Source organism: Budorcas taxicolor, chromosome 1 (assembly GCF_023091745.1).
Source record: "Budorcas taxicolor isolate Tak-1 chromosome 1, Takin1.1, whole genome shotgun sequence".
Classification (NCBI taxonomy): domain Eukaryota; kingdom Metazoa; phylum Chordata; class Mammalia; order Artiodactyla; family Bovidae; genus Budorcas; species Budorcas taxicolor.
The window spans coordinates 402,618-416,763 of NC_068910.1; the positions used below are offsets into that span (position 1 = coordinate 402,618).

The 14,146-nt window shown below is 55.4% G+C and overlaps 1 protein-coding gene across 3 annotated transcripts in view; it reads left to right on the top strand.

The window, feature by feature from the left end:
• The window catches only part of CHCHD6 (coiled-coil-helix-coiled-coil-helix domain containing 6), a 109,052-nt gene that overhangs the window by 77,211 nt on the left and 17,695 nt on the right, over positions 1 to 14,146 (top strand). For 2 of the 3 annotated variants that reach the window (XM_052646563.1, XM_052646571.1), the window contains exon 5: positions 5,482 to 5,565. The exons of the other annotated variant lie outside the window; for it this stretch is intronic. In XM_052646563.1, the coding sequence (XP_052502523.1) occupies positions 5,482 to 5,565 (84 nt within the window). The remainder of the gene's footprint in view (positions 1 to 5,481; positions 5,566 to 14,146) is intronic. 3 annotated transcript variants of the gene reach the window in all.

A 14,146-nucleotide genomic window follows, 5' to 3' on the forward strand; every position in this document is an offset into this window, starting at 1 on the left:
ACCAGGAGAGGGCCCTGCATTATCCTGGGGAGCCCAGTGTCCTCATCAGGAAAGAGGGGACAGGAGAGGCAGAGGAGGAGACGTGATGGTATCTCAGCGGTGTGGGCACCGTGAGGCCAGGAGCCCAGAAGCAGAGGCGACCGCTGGGCTCCGGGAAAGGTGAGGAAGCGGCCCTCCCGGAGCTGCCAGGAGGAAGCAGCCCTGCTGACGCCACAGTTTCAGCCGAGTGAGACCCCCGAACCCTCTGCCCTCCAGAGCTGCACGGAGCCAGTCTGTATTGTTTTAAGCCACTGAGTGTTTGGTGAGTTCTTGCAGTAGCAATAGGAAGCTAACAGGGTAAGTGTGTTCAGTGTGATCCTCGGTGTGAGTGCCTCTCAGTCCGCCGTTTGGTACTTGCTTTGTTTGTTTCACCTGCCCTTTGTTCCTCTGTTGCTACTCTCTTGTAGATTTTTTCGAGGGAGATGGTGGAGATGAAGCAGTATATTTTAGAGTTTCGTTCTATCTTCTCTACTGACTTTTTGTTTGTGCCTTTTTTGGTTACATTTTTGGTAGTTATTCTCAAAATTACTTCTTAAAAAAAGACTGTGACAGTCTATGCTCAAAAAATGTTCGGCTGCTCCAGGAATTATTTAAGAACTCTCAGAAGCGCCCTGCCTGGGATTTCCTGAGCTTCTCAGATCTGTCTGTGGCGTTTAATTAGTTTTGGGGGATTCTCGGCCTTCACCTCTTCGTTTTCTTGGCCGTCTTTCTCTCCTGCTGGGACTCCGATGAACGCGTGCTCTGCCGCCTGGTGCTGCCCCACAGAGCTTGGGGGCCTGTTTCGTTCTGTCTCTCCTGCTTTGTCTGTTTCTGTTTGAATCTGAATAATTTCTGATGACTCATTTCCATGTTCATGGGCTCTTTGCTCTGTCCACAGTCTGCTAATGAACCACAATCTCTCGCATTTCCCTTTGGTTCCGTTCTATAGTTTGGGTGGTGTCAGTGACGGTGGAGGAGGGGCCTCTGAAGACCCTCTTTTCCATAAAAGCAATGAAGATGCTCAGAGCCTGTTTTTTTCAGAACTGAAAATTGACCAAAAGCTTGTAGCCACCCAGAAGTGTTCGTTCAGGAAAAAATGGTGAATCACAGTAGGACAGCGAGGCTTGTGGCATTTCAAAATGTGCTGTTGCCATCCTTTTCTCCCCAGCTGAGCAGGGACCTGGAAACCAGCGCACGTGTTCGTGGTGAAACCCAGCAGCCTCGGCAGAAGAGGGCTGTGTGTGTTAGGCCCTCTGTCGTGTCCGAGTTCTTCGGACCCTGTGGACTCTAGCCCGCCAGACTGCTCTGTCCATGGGATTCTCCAAGCAGGAATTCTGGAGTGGGTAGCGGTTCCCTTCTCTGGGGGATCTATCCAACCCAGGGATTGAACCCAGGTCTCCAGCATTGTAGGCAAATTCTCTACTATCTGAGCCACTAGGGAAGCCCAGAAGGGACTGGGAAAGGACTGGAATCCTTCAGAGCCCCGTCCCCAGAGGTCAGCATCCTTTTTCCTGCTTGGGGGTTTCCCGGAGGACCCCACTCACGAGGCTAGCCTTATCGGCCGTCACTCAGGTTGCCCAGTGGAAGCAGCCTTTCCCCTGGGGGCGTTTGCTGTGAACCGTCGAGCCCGTTGTTGAACACTGGCTGCCTGGCAGGTGGGGGACAGTTAGGTGCAAACAGTAGGGTGACCCAAATGCTCGGGAAGAAAAGCTAGAGAAAGGAGGGACACAGAAGGCTTTGAAAAGTTGCTGACGTTTTCCGGGGAAGCTGGAGGCCACATGCTGGGTTGGGCGGTGCTTAGGGAGACATCAGGGCGTGCACACTCAGACACGTCACGCCAGACGGTCAGAGGCCGCGGTCAGAGACAGGGTCTTGAGGCCAGCAGGGGCCAGCAGCCTCGGTGAGGGGGTGAGGGGGGCGCCCGCCTCCCCATGGGACGTCTCTGCCGCTTCCCCTGTGGTGCCCACCCTTTCCTGCTGGATTCTCCGGCGTGGTAATCATGGTTATTTTAGAGTCCCTCCGCATTAACTTCAGCATCCGGACCATTGTCGCAGCTGGCTTTGTTGAGTGTTTCCTCTTGTGGTACATCTTTATTGTTTTGTTTGTGTGTTTAAATTTTTGATTGAATGCTGAGCTTTTTGCGTAAACAAATCAGAACGGTGGGCCCTGCACTATATATTTATATCAGTGAAGGTTTCCTTTTGTTCTGTGAGATCCTCGGTGTTGGGGGCTGGGCCTCTGATGGGTGGCATATAGTAGGGTTTCCTTTTTCTTTTCTTTTATCCAAAGTGGAATTTTTTTCTTTAAGGGTAAGATTATTTGGTTTGCATTTTATATTAATTATTGACAGATAACAAGTCACACGCTGAGTGGTTTTAAGCAGTGACCACGTGTGACGGCACAGTGCCCACGAGGCTGCACTGGTCGCAGCACGGCCCCTGCCCTCGCCTCTCGCGGCCGCAGTCCTGTCCTGAGCCCGCCAGGCTGCTGGGCCGAGGCTTCTCAGCTCTGCACTGTGGGGTTGTCCCCAGAAGGCAGCTCGTGACCCCAGGTGGGTGGGCTCCGTGTCTGTGGGCGAATTGGGGTTTCTGGACCGGGACCACGACCACGGCCTCCCTGGAGCCTGCCGCCTCCCGCCCAGCCGCCACTACGTGTCAGGGTTTGGGGGTCACTCCGGGGCCGAGCGCAGGGCCCCAGGACCCTGAGGACCCTCACAGAGACCGCGACCCCTTGCGTGGGCTCTTCTCTCCTCGCCCCCCTCCCCCAGCCCCCACGCCCGCCCCCCCATCTGCTCAGAACACCCCCATCCCCTCCTCCTCTGCTGCCCCCCAGTGCCCCCATCCTGAGCAGACACGGGGCCCTGGGCTCAGCTCTGCACTCTCCCCCAAGTCTCCCAGCGCCCCTGTCCCGCCATCCTGGGGCCCTCATCTCTGTGCTGAGCCCGTTTCCTCTACTGCCCTCAGCTTGGGGCTTGTCTTAGGCATTTGACTCCTTGTTTGAAGGAATTTTAATTTATAATATTTGCCTGTGTAGAGGCTTGCCTGTTTCATAATTTCTTCTTTTTTAATGAGAGGTTCATTTACCTTTTTAAACACCTTAAAACTCACATGTTTAAATTCCTTTATCAACTGAAAATTTGAACACTGGGTGAATATTTGATAATGTTAAGTAATTCATTGTTTCTTTTTGGTATGCAGTGCTGCTGGTTCTGTTTAGGAAAATAGAAGTCCTTATCTGTTAGAGAAATACTGAAGTGCGTGCTTGGGGGTGGCCTGCTGTCGGGGCCTGGGGAACAGAGGTGGGCACCAGGGACGGAGCAGGATCTCCCTTTGTTTACCCTCCGATGCTCAGTGACGACTGTCTGGCTTTTAAAAGTATTATACACTTGTATTACTCAATATATTTTAATATTACTGTAATATCTGGGTTTATTTAATGTTATTTAATACATAACACATTTTCACGTAATAAAAGTTTTGGAAGCCCCGCCTCCCGGCGCCCCGCCTCCCGGCGCCCCGCCTCCCGGCGCCCCGCCTCCCGGCGCCCCGCCTCCCGGCGCCCCGCCTCCCGGCGCCCCGCCTCCCGGCGCCCCGCCTCCCGGCGCCCCGCCTCCCGGCGCCCCGCCTCCCGGCGCCCCGCCTCCCGGCGCCCCGCCTCCCGGCGCCCCGCCTCCCGGCGCCCCGCCTCCCGGCGCCCCGCCTCCCGGCGCCCCGCCTCCCGGCGCCCCGCCTCCCGGCGCCCCGCCTCCCGGCGCCCCGCCTCCCGGCGCCCCGCCTCCCATCACGTGAGTCTGCAGTGGCTGCTGGTTGGCTGGCAGCCTTTCTGAGCTTACACTTGCTCACGTGTTTGGCGTTTGGTTTGCAGGCTTGCTTTGAGCCGCAGGTTTGGTTGTGGCCTGCCTTTCTCTGTTTTCTTGTCTCGTTTCTGAGCATGTTCATGGTGGCCTATACCTGGCCCGGTGCAGGCCCGTCCCGCGCTGCCCAGGTATGGCCTGGGGTTCACGGGCCTGGAGCCTGGGCGTCTGGGCTGAAGGCAAGTTCAGGCAGACTGAGAACCGTGGCCGATGTGGGATCCTAAGGATTTTCACAGCAGCTTCTTGTTCCGGGGGAGCCCTGGGGTCTGGGGCTGAAGTTGGCCCCCGCCCAGCCCTGCCCAAGCCTGTGGCTCCTGCCTCCCCAGCCTGCGTGCCCATCTGCTGCTGGGCGTTCGTGTCTTGGCTGTGCACACGGCCTGGCCTCGTGGTTGTCCCCTCCACGTGTTTGGAGCAGAGAGGCGCACTGAGCGTGCCCTCCTGCACCCTGACCGCACTCCCCTGCCCCCTGACCGCACTGCGCACCATCCCCGCCCTTCCCTGCCCTTTCCGGACCGTGGCCTGTGAGCAGGGCCTGCACAGTGGGGACGCTCTGCTTCCATGCGGGGCAGAGCGCGCTTTATTCCGTGCTTCTTCCCAGAAGACGGTTGGGAAGCGCCCTTAGGGAGAAGATGGCCTCTGCAGTTGTCTGTTTCCTGTCCGCTGGGATCTGAGCCTCATGAGGCCAGCACCTTCCCCGCACCCCCGCCCCTTCCCAGGGGACCCTGCCCCTCCCCGGCCTGGCCGCTTCTCAGGCCTGCTTGTCACATGGTACTGTCCACGTTCTGCTTTGACCTGGGGCCACGGCAAGCCCGCTGTGGACTCTGTCATGTGTCCCCCAAGCCTGGGTCCCTGTGTGGCCGCTGGTCCGGGTGCCGTCGGCTGCTCTTTCTGCAGCCCCTGCGCCAGGCCAGCCCTCGCCATTCTCAGGCAGAGGTGGGCTGGAGTCCCTGACCCGGGAGGGGCCAAGGGCTCTGGGGACACGGCCTCCCCGCAAGAAGCAGGATGCAAGTGCCTGTCCTGCCTGATGGGGCATCCCCGTGCCAAGGCCTGCCGGGGGTCGGGGGCTATTGAGGGTCCCCCGGCTGGGTGAGGGTGAGGAGGGCCTGGCCGGGTAGCTCGGCCTCAGCCCGCCGTGACCCTGGGAGGCCCTCGGCCATGTGCACCGGCCATCCTCTTTGCTCCCTCAGGAGGCTGAGGGCAGCTGCCCCCCAGACGTAGGACACTGGGTTCCCACGCTGCTCCCTTCAGATTCCCGGCCCCAGACACAGGGGCTCTGCTCAGCAGGAGGAGGACATCGGGCGCGATTTGGTGGCATGTGTGCAGTGCTTCCATCCCGAGAGCCTGGGGGTCCCATCTGCCCAGACGCGATCCCCGCCCGCCCTCGTGGGTTTGAGCTTCGGGCCACGCTGAAGCCCCTCTGTCTCTGCGTCGTCACGGGGTCTGGTCACCCTTTTGCCTGGGGAGCCTGTGGGCACCTGGCCGGTGCTGGGAACATACTTGCCCGTGTTGGTGCCGCAGGGTCCTCCCTGGATGGCAGGTGGCGGCCTGGCACGGTGTGGGCTTCGGCTCCTAAGTCGCCGACAGCTGACTGGGTTCTGCTCTCCTCACAGGCCAGGGAGCTGGAGAACCAGGAGGCGGAGCTGAGACGCCGCGACGCCTTCTACAAGGAGCAGCTGGGGCGCCTGGAGAGGCAGGTGGGTCCTGCAGGTCCAGGGAACTCGCCCCCGCGGTCTGCTCTGGGAGGAGCCTTGCGTGCCGTAGCCTCATGTGGTTGCTGATTCTCCTGGGGCCGGCGATCAGCGGCCCATCCTGCTTTCCTGAGGGTGGGCCTCTGAAGTGAACGAGACGCGGAGACACAGTACCTGTCCTTCCAGGCCCGCAGCGACCCTCGAAAAGCCAGTCGTAACTTGCTCACTGTTTGGGGGCTTGTTTTGCTGGTCGTGCTGGTTTTTCAGACGAACGCCTGAGGGCGTGGCGGGGGGTGGGGTGGGGGGCGGTGAGCGTGTGGCTCTTCCTGCGCCCGAGCCCAGGGCCAGGCCCCCCTGCCTGCCGCCCCCATGCGTCCTGGAGGCTCCGTCTCAGTCTGCAGCTTCGAGGCTGGAGGTGTCTCGTGGGCTTGACTGCAGCCTGTTCCGTGGAGCCTGGCCGTGGGGCAGGAGGGTGCTGCCTGCTCCACGGCTGCCCTCTGGTACCCTCGGTGTCAGGGACGCCAATGTGCGAGGGCTGCGGGTGGCGGGCCACCCTCCTCTGCTGTGTCCTCAGCATCCCGTCCCCCTGCCCCACGTCCTTGGTCACGTCCAGACTCCCTACTTGTGCTGAGGGGCCTGCCCGTTCGTGGGCAGTTACTGAAAGTGTCCAGGAGACCCATGGAGACGCTTAGACACCAGCCCTTCGCACAACAGGAGCTGGGGCTCTGGGGGGAGGTGGAGGGCCTGGTGCGGGCCGGGCATGCCTTTTCTGGGGACAGCTCTGTTTCTGTAACGGAAGCTGTTGCTGTTGTATTTCTATATAAATCTGCCTCGTTTATTGAAGGCTCAGACCTTGACATTCTCAGCTTGTGTGCACACAGCTTCAGGGACTGGCTGTGTCAAGCTCCTCTTTTTTGTTCCATCTTCTCTTAAGCTTAGACACTGATGGTGGAAACCTGTTTAGGGGGATTGGAACCACAGCTGGTCATTCTGGACTCCCAGTAGCTGGGAGTTGGTTGCGGGGGCCAGGGGGCGGGAAGGTCAGGCTCTTGCCCTGAGGACGCCGTCTGACCTGCTGTGTGCTCGGCATCGTTGGGCAGGAGAAGCCGGGGAGCCGCAGAACGCGGCCCCGTGTTCTGGGGCGTGGACTTCGTGACCCCTGTGTCCTCGCTGTTTACTGTGCAGGACAGCTCGGCCTGTGTGGCATGTGGCGGCGAGTGTGGGAGGCGTGTGAGGCCGCTGCAGCAGCCCCGTGTGGAGGGCCCGAGTCCCGCACGGACAGTCTCCTGTGAGCACGCCCCCGCAGGAAAGGTCCAGGTCTCCCGGCTCGCTCCTCTCCCGGCTCTGGGTCCCCTCGCCCCATCCAGCTGTTGCATGGGGCGTGTCCTGGTGGCGGAAGCTGCTGCTCCTCTGCGCCCTGCGTCCTCGTCTGTCGCCCGTGGGAGGGGCACTGGCCCTGATGGTCTCCTGGCTGGGTGGCCAGCCCTCTGTCCCCGGCCATGGTTCTCACGGCCTCGTCTGCCCTGTGCCTCCCTGCCCCGCCCTGGACGTCGCCTGCTCGGGCCTGGTGTGTGCGTCCCTCTCCCCTCTCCTGGCCCAGCTCTGTCCCCCGGCCCCTGCCCTGGCTTTTGCACCGACGTGGTCAATTTGCCCTGGTGAGTGCCAGGTCAGGACACTGTTCTTACATGTCGCAGCACCAGCCCTGCAGGACCCAGAGCAGAGAGGGGGCGGGAAGGGCCGTCTGTGGATGGCAGGCCCCGTGCAGGTCCCTGCAGAGGGCAGGCCGCCCCACCTCTGTCAGCAGCAGCTCAGGCCCACCTCCAGATGATGTGGCCTCCTGCCTCCCACAGCAGGCAGCTGGCCGGCGCTGTCCGAGGGTCACATGGGGCCATGTGGTCTGCAGGGACACCAGGGCTCCAGGGGGCATCTTACTTGGAGCCATTCTGAGTAAACCTGAGTGTCTGCAGGGGTCTCGGAGGTCTCAGCTCAAGCAGAGGGAGGTTGGCTTATTCACCTGAGTGAGAGTCTCAAGAAAGCACTTCGCATCTTACGTGAGGTGCCTTGGGATGCACGGAGTTCCGGCCTGCCCCACCTCTGGGAGGACTGTCCCCGTGGACCCTGTGGGCCTGGCTTCCTGCCGTTCTCCCAGGAGCACCACAGGCCGTCCCGCCTCCTATTCAGAGGGCCACAGCCGGCAAGCGTTGAGCACGTGCTGTCGGCCTCCGACGAGGACGCCGGGTGCCTGTTAGGTGAACACGAGGTGGCGGCGCCTGGCTGTCGGTTCCCAGCCTGCGGCGTCACCTGGACGCTGCTCCATCCCTATGGGTGCCGGGGACACGTTGGCTGGTGGAGAAGCTGGTAGACGGTGCTGCCAGTCGGGTTTCCACCAGCCCTGGACCCGGAAGCCATGTTGCGGGCCTTGGTGGGGGGGCTTGGGAGGGGCCCGGGAGCTCAGCGATGGGGACGTAGTAACCGGTGCTTGGGGCTGGTGGGGGTACTGAGCCGGACTGTCAGGACCGTGGACTGTGCGAGGCGGCAGGTCTCCTCCGGACCCTGGAATTGCACTTTGGAGGTCTTCCGTCCTATCAGTGGTGCCCTGAGCACGCTCCCCGCCCCCCACAGTGAGCACGTGACCTTGAGCACGTGACCTCGAGCATGTGGGTGGGTAGCGCTGTCCAGGGTGCTCCCGCCCTGTCCTGTGACCACCCTACCCCAGGAGAGGCCTCCCGGGAGACACACCCGCTTCACAGAGACAGTCTCACAGCAGACTCCAGTTGAGGCAGCGCCTTTTCTTCTAGATGACTCTCAGATGTGTTAACCGTGGAAGGAAGAATGAGAACTATGAGGAAAGTCAGAAAAAACCTGCATCAGTAGAATTTAAAGAGGGAAAGCAGGCAAGTGACTCAACAGATGGAGGAGTTGAGCAGAAAGCAGAGAGTGGGTTTAAATGGGATCCGAGAGGCATCTGAAGGGTTTTGAAAGGGAAACATGCAGATTGTGAAGATTTTAAGTTGCTGGGCTGTGAATGATTAACTGCTGGCTGAGATTCTGAGCCCAAAATCAAGCCTCTGTTGAAATGAGAAAAACGACAGTGGTGTTCGAAACGCCTCAGTTTTCAAAAAGAAACTCAAGAAATCAGAAATCAGATAAATCAAGAAACTCAGATAAATCAGAAACTAACAAGATTTTTACCTACAAGCAAGGAGTGGGAATGGGCTTGGAAGACAGGGAGGGTGAGGGACATCTCTGAGTATATTTTTATAAGTAGTTTGACATTTGAATCATGTTGCTATTTTTCTTATTCAAAAAATTAAATCAACAGAGATGGGATTAAAAATTAATAGAAGCAGAAATAAATGAACCCAGCTGTCTGTCAGGCAGATAGCAGCCTGCAGAGAGGGAGCCCCCGAGGGGGACGGCCAGGTTCCCCTCCCCTGCTCCCCGCCAGGGGCAGCCAGGAGCCCTGGATACATTGCAAGCTGCCGACGACTGAGAGGAGGAGCCACAGCGGGCTGGCCCGTGTGCGCACGCGCCCTCCCAGGGACAGCGTCTCAGGCCCAAGCTCATGGCAGATGACCACCCAGGCGGGCTCCTGCTGCCCGGATTAAGAGGGAGCCCCCAGCAACACTGGAGGTTGGGGGGTAGCCCCCGACACGTGGCCCCAAGAAGTGTCTTCATCCCTGGGGGTCAGAGACTCGTTTCTTCCTGTGAGAAAGCAGCGTACCGGGGGAACCTGCCCTAGCAGGACTGTGGGGCAGCCAGGGGCACTGACCCAGGAGGAGCACTTTGCCCTGTGGACCAGAGAGAGGGTCCTTGCTCCCACCCAGACCATCCATGAGCTGCTGGCCAGCAGGGCCCCTGGTGCCTGTAGGCCAGAGACGCCTTCCCACCTGGAACACTGGGGCCTGCACTACCGGAGGACCCCTAGCAAGTGGCTCACGGGGAGCACTTTCTGCCCCAGGGTCTCAGCAGAACCAGGCGGGTGCAGACATGCAGTCAAGGCTCTGTTTCCAGATGCCGAGCAGATTCCAGGGAAGCTACACCTGCCCTCACAATCACGAGGTCTCTGAAAACTAGAGACAGGACTTGAAAGCGGTCAGAGAAGACTGGTGCTCCTGGCACTGACGTGACAGGTGAGGGAGCCCTGCCTAGCATCCCGGAGGCCAGAAGGAAGTGGTCTGTTACCAAGCCCCGAAAGAAAACTCTCAGCCACGAGGGCTACACCCACCAAAGCTGCCCTTCAGGAGAGACGAGGGAATGACATTCTCAGGCCACAGAGAGCTGGGAGAGGGCGTGGCTGCCGGTGCGCCTGTGAAGAGTGGCGAAGTGAGCTCTTGAGACAGAGACAACGGTGAAAGGAATGATTTCGGAATATGAATAAGAAATAACAGAGCAAATTGAAAGTGCAGATAAATACAAGATTATCTTCTGTCACAGTCACTTTTAAAATCATATCTGATTGTTAAACAAGGTGACAAGTTATGATGTGAGACAAATGCACATGCGGAAATGCGTCTGTGACTGTATCTCTGTCTATACCTGTATCTATTGCCGGGGTCCAGCCCTGGTGGATCCAGGGAATTTGAAGCGGGGATGGCGTTGGCGAGGAAAACTTATTTGTTTATTAATATAGAAATACAAGATTAGATTAAGCAGAAATAGTGTAGTAGGAAAATTAAGTGGAGAAAGAGGCTGAATAACTTGGTTTACGTAGGAAGCCAATAAAGTTCCAGACAAGGAGCTTGCACCGTCTACGTTGGGCCACCGGCGTCCTCTTGAATATCGGGGGCTGCCCCGCCTTGGGCTCCCCCTCGCGTGGATCTTAAAAGCCGGGACAAGTAAGTAGGCATGGTGAGCCTCCACACCCCAGATGGGAATTCAGCCAGAAATAAGAGAGGAGACACGGGGGAAACCAGTCCAGCAACTGGCCCATCCTCTGTTGTTCAGAAGGCCTTTTATACTTTTGATAAAACATGGCGATCAATGGGTAACACAAAGTTATGCAGCATTAGCAGCCCAGACTCTTATCAAAACCAGGCTTTCTCTCTGCATACCTAATTGTAGACACAAGTCTTAGGTGATTTACATCATCTTCCGGCCAAAAAGGCCAAGTAACATTTGACAGCCTTTTTTCTGATAAGGGTTTGTTAACTAAAAGACTTATTTGTGTTAATCTTCCCAAAGTCCGGTGCCACTCTCAGAAAGCACTAAATAAAGTTACATTCTTACACAGCAAAGATACAGCAACTTATAACAAGTGAAAGGAGTACAGTGATTTATAACGAAAAGTAATTAACTCAAAAGTCTAGTGTTGCTAACATCAAAACTACTATATATCTTTTTCCATATCCCGTTTACATTGATTAACATCCTCCCAGGTGCCTAAAAGATAAAGAATATGGAGGCCTGGCGGCAATCATTGAGTCAACAGTGAAAACCTGTCGCCAATATGATTTTTAGCTCTTTAGAAAAGGCTCTGTATCTTTAAGATGCTTTTAAGCTTTGTGCCTCTCGCGGTTGGGGGGCTGTAAGCAATTCACAAGCTGTAAGAGGTCTGGGGAACCTGTTAGGCAAGCTAGAGAGCTATCAGAGGAGGTTAACTGAAACATCCCTTTCAAATGCAGAAGACTAAAGAAAGCCCTGATTTGACTTTTTCCAGAGAATATCAGAAGAGTGGAAAAGCAGGCAGATTCTTATTTTTTGAGGGGTGGATGCTCAGGAAATTCCAGGGGGAACCCCTGAAGCTTGATCCCATCCTTGCGTTTTGTCAGGCTTCCTTCCTCATGACCTTGTCATGGGCGGGATTCCTCACGCTGGCCCCCGGCATTCTATATCTGTATCTGGATCTGTGTCTACGCGTGCATCTACAGTCTGCACATATCCAAGCTGACTGTACCCGGTGAAGACCAAGGAATGTAAGTGGAGTAAGGCCTCAGACCTTGCTCTGGGTGGTTCAGCATTAATAGCAGCAGGTTGTACGTTACGTGTGTGTTGTGATATTACACAGTGCAGCCGCTGAGAAGGTTAGATTAAGTAGTAACTCAGACACACTATTAATAAGTCAGACGTTTAACCCACAGGAAGAAAGAAGAGAGAAACAGGAGGAACAGAGAGAACAAACAGAAAATATGTCCTAAAGTGGTGGACTTGAGCTCGGCTGTCAGTGATAATCCTAAAGGCAAATGGTCTAAGTAAACCGATGAACGCTGGGGGCTGACAGAGAGGGTCTGTCTCTCACACGCACACAGACACATGCACGCACAGAGCTGCATGTCTATAAGAAACTCAAATGCAGTGCCAGCTGAAAAGGAAAAGGGTGAGAAAAGATACTTAAACATTGACCCGGAAAACCACGGGGGCAGTCATCAATATCAGATACAGTGCTTCAGAGCAAAGAAAATCACTAGATACAAGAGAGGACATTACCTGATGAAAGGATTCATCCACCAGGAAGGCATTGCGACCCTTGGTGTGTCTGCACCAAAGAAGACACAGTGTCACCTCCGTGGGGCAGAAGCAAGAGGTCTCAAACAAGAGTCTGAGTCCTTAACACCCTCCTCTCAGCAACAGATGGAAAATCAGCAAGGATATAAAGGGTCCAAATGGCATATAATCCAACAACAGCAAAACTCATGTATTTTCAAGCACCTGTGAGACCAAGGTAGTCTGTATTGTGGGGCAAAAGCTAACTGTAACAAATTTGAAAGACTCGAAACCAGTGTATCTAAATACACGGGCTACAGCTTAAGCAGAGTTGAATGGGAAATGTACAGCAGTAAACCCATAGATTAAAAAAGTTTCAAAATCTCAAAAAATTAGGAAAATAACAGCAAAATAAACCCAAGCAAGTAGAAGGAAGGAAATAATAAAAGACGGCAAAAAATAGAATCATGACAGGAAGACACCAGAGAGAATTAATGGAACAGAGCACTGGTTCTTGGGGAAAATTGGTGAAATCGACAGCCTCCAGCAGGAACATCGAAGGGGTAGCAAAGACACGAGCCCCTCAGCAGTGAAGCAGACTGCGTCCCCGCGGATGCCACGGGCGCCACGGCCACTCGGAGGGGAGGGAGAAACACCGCCTCGTGCTTGGAGAGCCTGTGATGGAGAAGAAATGGGCCAGTTCCTGGAAAACCACAGACTGCTAAAACTCAGCCCACTAAAACTCAGCCCAGATGAGGTTGATACACAGAATAGTCCTGTAACCTCTGAAGAAATGGACTTCATGACTATAAGACTCCAGGAGAAGAAATCGCCAGGCCAGATGGTTTCTCTGGAGATCTCTACAAAGAAGAATTATGACCAATTTTACACAATCTCTTCTAGAAAACACGCTCAGGGGAAACTTCCCAGCTTATTTCATGAAGCCAAGTTTGTCAGACAAACAGTGTTACCAAACCAAAGACAAGGGAAAACCACAGACAATGTCTCTCATGAAGTTAGACACGGAAGTTGTGTCAAACTGAGCAGCGTATGAAAAGAATTACACACCACGTGTGTGTACACCACAGTCTACAAAGTGGGGTTTATTCTGGGTGTGCACTGGGTCAGTGTCTGAAAAGCAATGAAATATGTCATCTCTAACAATCTAAGGGAAAGATCATAGGACCATATTAATTGATCCAGAGAAGTATTTGACAAAAATCAGCTCTATTCATGATAAAAAAAAAAAAAAAAAAAAAACCTTAGAAAATCAGGAGTAGAACTGCCTTAATTAGTTCCAGAACAGGAGACGAGAGACACAGACAAGTCCCTGAACCCTCAGCTGACACCAGAGACAAAGGTGAGACTCTGGATGTCCGGCCCTGTGTGGGCACAGGGCGCTGTCACCAGGCAGGCACCAGCCTCTGAGGGAGACAAGGAAGAGAAAACGAAGGCTGTAGGTGAGAAGGGAAGGAACAAGACTGTCCCTGCTTTCACGTGGCCTGAACATCTTCACGGATGACCAGAGGGGCCCAACAGAAGAAAAGAAAATCCTGAAACGAATGAAGGCATTAGCGAGGCCACCAGACACAAGATCCGCACATAAGAATACACCGCGGCACAGACTGCTGTGTACTGCGAGAATCCACCGCATCACAGACCTCTGTGTGCTGTGAGAATCCACCGCGTCACAGACCTCTGTGTGCTGTGAGAATCCACCGCGTCACAGACCTCTGTGTGCTGCGAGAATCCACCGTGTCACAGACCGCTGGGTGCTGCAAGAATCCACTGCGTCACAGACCGTTGTGTGTTGCAAGAATCCACCATGTTACAGACTCCGCTGCATTACAGACCTCTGTGTGCTGTGAGAATCCACCGCGTTACAGACTCCACCGCATCACAGACCGCTGGGTGCTGCAAGAATCCACTGCATTACAGACTGCTGTGTGCTAGCAACATCTGGATCCTGAGATTAAAGCCAGCAAAAGCGTGATCTGTAAGCAGACCTCATCAAAATCGAAACTCGGGCTCTGTGGAAGACCCTGTGAGCAGGATGGAAAGAGGAGCTACGGACGGGGAAACATTTGCAAAGCACACACCAGAGGGCTGTGATCTGGGATATAGAAGATGTTCTGACAGCGCTCCCCAAAATTAGATATATAAA